General features: G+C 66.7%; 1 protein-coding gene across 1 annotated transcript in view; it reads left to right on the plus strand.

Moving 5' to 3' along the window:
• Cbfa2t3 (CBFA2/RUNX1 partner transcriptional co-repressor 3) overlaps positions 1 to 7,303 on the plus strand; it is an 81,072-nt gene that overhangs the window by 45,550 nt on the left and 28,219 nt on the right. The window contains exon 2 of the mRNA XM_048792398.1: positions 7,234 to 7,297. Within this exon, the coding sequence (XP_048648355.1) occupies positions 7,234 to 7,297 (64 nt within the window). The remainder of the gene's footprint in view (positions 1 to 7,233; positions 7,298 to 7,303) is intronic.

Below are 7,303 nucleotides of genomic sequence, written 5' to 3' on the forward strand. Positions count from 1 at the left end.
ACCCTTCCCCTCCCCGTGGGTGCCACCCTTCCCCTCCCCGTGGGTGCCACCCTTCCCCTCCCCGTGGGTGCGACCCTTCTCCTCCCTGTGGGTGCCACACATTCTCACCAGGCTGCTCCAGGAGAGTCAGTGCCCCGAGTGGCCTGGCGGAGAGAGCCTGGCTACGTGACACCCCAGGGACTCTAGACCTTAGGGAACCCCAGAGGCCAGTCCCTGCAGCGGAGGGAAGGAGGGCACGGTAGGCAGGGACACACCTAGGCCTCTGCTGCGTCTCCCGGCTCTGGCCACTCGGGGCAGCCCTGCCGTGGCTGGCGTGTGCCCGCCTCACCTGTGTCAAGGCCACACCCGCTGCTTGTTAATGGCCTCAGAGGAAGCCTTCTTGTCCCCACAGGGGCGTCACCACGGAGCCCCTGATGTAAGGACTTCCCACGCTGCTCATTGCCACCCACAGCTCCTGGCCTGCCTAGGACCATGGGGGCCAGGACAGTGTCCACTCTGCAAAGCCAGTGGGCACCACTCTGGGCGCTGTCCTGAGACATTGCCGGGTGGGTTCTGCAGGACACCCTGGAGCGTGGCCCCTCTGTGTGTGGCCTTGCTGCAGACCCCTTTAAACAGCTGGGCGTGGAGTCCAGTGTGGGAGCGTTGGCTCTGAAGGGTTGGGAGCTGCCTTCTGTGGAGGTGAAGGAAGGCGTGGGCAGGGACAGTCCAGCATTGGCTCAGGCATCGGAACGGGGAGCTGGGCGGCCTGCCGAGCTCTGGTCTCTGACGGGCCACCCAACCTCCTCGTCCTTGGTCTCCCCACTTTTCCCACCAGGGTGGTGACACCCAGCTGTTGGGAGCCTCTGGGGCGCTACCAAGGACTCGTGGGGCTGTGCAGGGCAGGGCTGGTGTTCAGAGAGGAGGGCGGGCCCAGGGCACTGGGCTGGCAGCTTGGAGGGACTGCGTGGTGCCCCGGGGATGCCCAGGGGAGTCTGGACCCAGCTGGGAGGTGAGGAGCCTCAGTGGGCTCCAGGTCCTGCAGGTCCTCCGAGGAGGCCAGCACCACCTTGTTCTCTGCAACAGGGCAGCCTGCTCCCCCTGGGCCTCCGGGTCCTTGCCTGAGGTGCGGCGAACCTGCCTGGGACTGGGTGAGCGTGGACAACCACGCGGTGCTGCTCACGTCCTGAGAACCTGGCATAGGCTCCTTGTGTCCCTTTTCTGCGTGAGTGGCCAGAGGGTCCAGGCCCTCTGCAGGGCCCGCCTCAGGGGGCCAAGGTGCTGAGCTGGGTCACCTGACCCCAGGCAACTCCCACCCCTGCTGGCCCCTCAAGACCATGGAGATGCTGGCAGATGCCCAGAGCTGGGGAGGCGGGGACTGTCCCCTTGTCAATGCTCCCTGGGTTCTTGTGGTTGTCCCTCAACAAGCATTTGCTGAGCACCAACTGTGTACCTGGAGTTGCTGTGGGTGCTGCAGCCAAGGCGAACAGACATGGCTGTCCTGAAGGGGACAAGCCCGAGGTGGTTCTGGGGGCTGGCCGAGGGGGCTGCAGGCTCTGCAGGAGGGCAGCCATGGGGCCTGGGCAGCCCTGCCCTGCTGCAGAGGGCCAGGACAGGAGGGGCACAGAGGCCAGGGCAGAGGGAGTGCCGGCCATGTGGCACGTCCTGGCTGGGGTCGTCCTGTGAGGGTGGCCCACCCTCTGGCTCCTAAGATGGCCAGGCATGGGGTTGACGTGGGCCCCTGGCAGGGCTCCTGAGCCTTGGCCTGCTGCCCAGCCAAGGCCTCACCGGCTGTGCAGTGCCCTCGGGCGCCCTGGGCTGTGGGACAGTTCCCAGGGGCGAGGAGGCAGCGGGGGACCTTGGCCTCTCTGCTGCTGGCTCATCTGCGTGACACTGAGAGAAAACACCCCTGAGAGGCCCGTGTCTGTCGGCCCTGCGCCATGTCACCTCCGGGAACAGTGCCGTGTGCATTTCGTGCTCACAGATGTGGATGCTGAGGCTGCCCACTCGGGGCTTCAGCAGCTGGGCACTGACCATCCCGGGATGGGGCAGGGTCGGTGCACCGGCAGGATGAGACGCCTGGGCCTGGGGATCGTGCAGATCTCCAGGGGCCTGTGGCCAGCCAGGAAAACCTGGGTGGGGCTGCGGAGCACATCAGGACCCACAGAGTGGACTCCAGACCCAGGCCAGTGGGCCTGAGGCCAGGGCCCCTACCTGCTGGGCCTTGGCTTCCTCACCTGCCCAGGGTGGGGTTGAAACGCAGCGATGTGCACAGAGAGCTCGGGGCGGAGGTGCGAGGTGGGGACACTGGCCACGCTGACACCCATCATTGCTGGTCAGGGCCCAGGGGAGCCTCCCAGCTCGTGACCTGCAGAGGCCACGGCCGGTCTGGAGGGAGCACAGCCAGTCCAACAGGCGCCCACAGAAACCAGAGGCCCCTCCCTGGAGGGTTCTGGAACCCCAGGCCAGGAGTACTGGGCTGTGGCCAGTTCCCGGCTGGGCAGGGCGGGCTGGGAACTGCGCCGACGGGGACAGTGATGGATGGAGTGGCTTGTTCCAGCGCATTCCACGCTCTTTCCCACCGGCGCTGCCTGGCCGAGGGAGCCCTTCCTCTGGCTGCTCAGTGACCTACACTGGGGACGGGAACAGCCGTCTGGGAGATGCAGTGTCCCTCGTGGGCCCTGGGAATTTTCTGCAGGGTGGGAACGCGGCAGAGCCTGCAGCTGGGCAGGAGGGGGAGGAGCGCGCCCAGCCACCGAGAACCGCCCTCGTCCCTGGGACGTCTTGGTGGCTCCTGTGTGCCTGGGGCGGCCTTTGGGGTGGCCATGGCATTGGGGACCCCCACTCTGTTGCTCCCTAAGTCTCCGCCCAGTCCCGTGAGAGGCTCCTGGGGCCCAGGATGGGGTGACAGTCCCTGGTGGGGTGGCTAGATGGCTGTCCACACTGGGAGGAGCATCCTGGTGCTGGGGAGAGCCAGAGACACATGGGGGAGGGTGGACGGTGGAGGGCAGCGCCCACCCCTCTGACTCCCAGGCAGGGGCTATTTGCAGTTGACCTCTGGGACTGGCAAGAAGAGGCGGCCAAGCTGGGCAGCCAGGACCAGGATGGGGCTCTCCCTTCTCACTAGCTGGGCAGGTCACAGCAGCTCTGGGCCTTGGTGTCCCCACCCGTAAGATGGGGTGGGGCCATTTCTACCTCCGAGGGCTGCGGGCAACTCCAGGAGGGCAGCCTGGCCCTGGCCCAGGAGACCTTCCTCCTGCGCAGGCCGTGTGCTGGGCTCCTGGGGCCACGGGCCCTGCCTCCCACCCACCTGCCTCGGAGCCAGGACCCAGGGCCAGCCAGGCGCCCCAGAGCTCCTCCACCTGCCCAGCAGGAGGAGCCAGTGCTGTTCTGACCGGGAGGGTCGGGACCTGAGCTGTCTGGAAGGGCAGGAGGAGCAGGACCAGGCTAGTGTCACAGGCGTGGGGACGGGGTTGCTGTGGGGACGCAGCTGTCCCCTGCCCCATCCCCTGGGCTTTGCCTGGCTGCACTGCACGGGCAGCCCTGCTTCTGCTGGAGTGGCCACAGTGGCTCAGGCCAGGGCTGCACTTGGGTTAGAGTCCTGCCCCTCTGCCATGGCTGGGCACCTCAGCAAGACCCGTGGGACAGCGGTTGAGCCTGTGGTCAGCACTGTGTGGCTGTTAGTTTTGATGTGATGTGCCGACCTCCAGGGAAAAGTTAGCCTAGCGGCCACCGCCAGCTGCCTCGGCCTCAGACCTCCACAGCCTCACCCTGGAGCCGGCCTCCCAAGCCCAGATCAGGTGGGGGCAGAGGATTGTGGCTGCAGCCAGGTGGACGGGGTCCAGCTCAACTCAGCCCCTCGCAGGCTGGCTGGCTCTGGGAAGTCGTTTCTGGGCCTCGGTCGGTTCCCCCTGTGGCACGGGCCGTGACAGTGCCCTTGGGGAGGGTTGAGGGCCGGAGACCCAGGCCCTGCACAACTGAGGACACGGGGTGCACATGGAGGGGCTCTCGGGGAGAAGGTCAGCGACTCCAGCACCTGGACCTTGTTGGGCTATGCTCCTGGGCACCCTGGTGGGAAGCTGCGGGCTTCTTGCCCCTGGCACCTGCAGTGGAGCCTCGGGCTAGTGTCCCTGCTCAGAAGTGGACAGAGGCTGCACGCTGGCTACTGTCAGGCTGCAAGGTCATTCTGAGCCCACTGTGGTCTCGGGGGCAGGAGCAGCCCTGGGCGGGACACAGGTTCAGTGAGCAGGCAGGAACCCGGGCACGGGAAGGACATGCCTCAGCCCAGGCCTCTGCCGGGGACCCTAACAGCCACGGAGTAAGCCAGGCATTGCTGTGGGTGCCATGCCCCTGGTGGACAGGGGTCTGTCTCCATCTCCTTGGCCCGCCCCCACCACCGTGAGGCAAGGAAGGGGGCTCCGAGAGGCCCACAGGACCACCAGCCTGCCCAGAGCCAGTGTCCAGGGATCCTGACCCGAGGCTAGCTCTCAGCCCAGCCCCTGACCACCGCTCTGTCCCACCTACACCCCTCTGTCCCCCCAGACCTGAGGCTGGGGATCCCCAGAGAAACACTTGTCTCCAGAGGCCCTCCTGGGGGCTGCCAATGGGGAGGTCCATCCCAAGCCCTCCGTCCAGGGCCGCTGCCGTGGGAGGCCCCAAGCAAGAGCGTGCTGTGTGAGGTGGTCCTGCGTGGGCCCCGTTCCACCAGAATGACCAGGAGGGCCGGGGAGCTGGGGGCAGCTCAGCCCCGGGAGGCTCCTGGTGGGCAGGCGAAGCCCCCTGCACTGGAGGCTCTGCTGGGCCTGAGCAGGAGGGACCAGGAGCTCCCTGCAGCTGCCGCTCAGCCCACCCCTCCCCTCCTCCACACGAGGCCGTCCAGCTGGGCTGGGAGGGGTGAGGGTCTGTGCTGGGATAGCCCCAGAGCAGGGACGCAGGGGCTCGCCATCTACTGCCCAGTGCCACTGGGTGCCCGGACATCACCCTCACTTCCTCTGCTCCCCAGATGCCTGCAGAGAGGTCCATCACCCCCCTCGGACCGGGCAGCTGAGGCTGGAGGCAGGCCACAGAGCAGGGACGTCAGACTCCCGTCCCGTCCACTGTCCCCAGCTGTCCCCATGACCACAACTCCGGGCAGGTGGGACCTGGGAGGTTGGCCATGGACCTCCTGTCTCCCACACCTCAAGTCCACCTCTGGATTAAATGCCAGAGGACCCCCTCTTTGCAGGCCCTTGAACCCTAAATAGGAGGCGTTTTGGAGACAACCAGGTGAACCCTGGAGAACTCCCACACCCGTCTGTCTCTGTGACCTTGGGCAGGGCACTGCACCTCTCTGAGCCTGGCCCTCCCTGTGAAACGGGCTTTCGCGACCACCTCGTAGGGTCTTCATGAGCACAAGGTGGAGGGAAGGCCGGGGCAGCCCACCCTGCTGCCCTCCTCTTCTGCCCAAAGGGTGACCTTAACCCCCGCTGCTCACAGGCACAGTGTCAGCGTCTGGAACACTGCGGGCACACGGGCGCGGTCGGGACATCAAGTGACATTAGGTGGCGATTTTCTGTGACGTGGTACTTGGACCCCCAGCACCACGGTCTCCTGGGCAGTCTGTCTGCTGGCTGTTACCCGAAGCCATGCCCAGCCCCCCGTGCGGGCAGCAGTAGGCCCCTGCTTCCTGCCCAGCCTCGGTTTCTCTGACGCTTCTGCATGGCTCAGTTCTCAAGGCTCAAGTGTAGCCACCTCCGAGGAAGGACTTCGCAAACTCCAGACGGCAGTGTCCCCAGTGGCCCAGGCCTGTGGCCCAGGCCAGCCTGGCATTTGAAGTGCTTGGCCCAGGCCCTACCCATCGCCTGCTGGCCGGGGACGGCTGGGAGGACGGCCTGCTCCTCTCGGCAGCCAGCCACGTTCGCCTTCTTTGGTTGTCACCAGGGACTGGCTGCCGGCCCTGCAGCCAGGATGGTGTTGATGGGTCCCCACAGCTGCGGCCACACGTGTGCCCAGCCATCAGCCTGGGACAGGCGGGCGCGGGGGAGGGGAGCCTCCCAGCAGGAGGGAGGCCAGAGGCTGCAGCTGAGGGACAGCAGGTGCCGGGCGGCCTGGGTGGCCGCTGTTCACCGGCTGCTCCCACCCTGGCCTCTCCACGGGACCCGCCAGCTGTGGGGCTCTGGGAACGTCCCCAGTGTCTCTGCAGCGGGGAGGGGTGGCGAGGTGAGGTCTGTGTGGTGCTGGGCACTCCCAGGTGGTAATGTCATTAAATAGTCACCGTCCACAGAGACGGCTGGCTCAGGCCCCCACACGCGTCCCTGTGTCCCTGGTGCCTGGAGTGGAGATGAGGGTGTGCCAAGGGATGACGGTCACAGGACCATGCGGCAGGCCTGGGGCCCCAGCTGGCTCACCCCGTCCCCAGCCTGCGGCCTCCTGTTAGCAGGAGGTGCGTTGCGGGGAGAGGACACCCACCTTGCTGGCCCGGGGAGCCAGGCCCCTGGTGCCTGAGCTGCAGTTCTAGGCCTCTCCCACCTGCCCGGCCGCTGGCCTTGCCAAGGTACAGGGGCTTGGGGCTCATGCCCATCTGCCAGGCTCAGCCTGGCCTTCTTGGCCCCAATGCCAGGTGCTGTCCCTTTAGCATCCTGCTCTGGGGCACATCAGAGGGTCAGGGTCACCTAGCCACTGGTCCACCCTGGCCTTCATCTTTCTGCCCTCTCCCCATGTACTATCCTGAGCAGAGCTTGTGGGACCTCAGGGAGCCCATGTCCCCTGGGGACCAGTCAAGCCCAGGCGCTGCAGCCCCTGGCCTGTGCCATGACACATTTCAGGGTTGGGCCCAGGGCACCCTGGGATCGATGCATCCTCCCTTCACACTCCCCGAAGGCCCGGAACCTTCCAGCAGCCTCACTGGGGCTTGTTGGGAATGCAGATTCCCGGGCCCTGGCCACGGATGCGGCTGGGGTGGGAGGCTGGCGTCCGTCTGGACACAGATGCAGGGGATGCAGGTGGAGGCCACACTTGGCCCTGCCTTGGTGGGGGGCACGGACTCCGGGGTCTGCAGAAACGAGGCTGGGGGACCTGCCCCAGCTGGTTGATCCAAGCCCACCCTCCGGCCAACCCAGTGTCTAGGCTGGACCTCGGCCTCCTGTGAGGGCAGCTGAGCTCTGCAGAGTGGGTGGAGCCAGGGGCCCAGGGTGCTCGGCCCAGCCCAGCCTCGAGGGGCCTGGACGGGACACTCCTGCCCAGCCTGACTTGGCTTCTCTTTCTCCCCTGGCTGCCCAGTAGACAGGAAGGAGAAGGCCGCAGCGATGCCCGACTCCCCTGCGGAGGTGAAGAGCCAGCCTCGGCCCAC

This window comes from Marmota marmota, unplaced genomic scaffold (genome assembly GCF_001458135.2).
Source record: "Marmota marmota marmota unplaced genomic scaffold, marMar, whole genome shotgun sequence".
NCBI classification, from domain to species: Eukaryota; Metazoa; Chordata; class Mammalia; order Rodentia; family Sciuridae; genus Marmota; species Marmota marmota.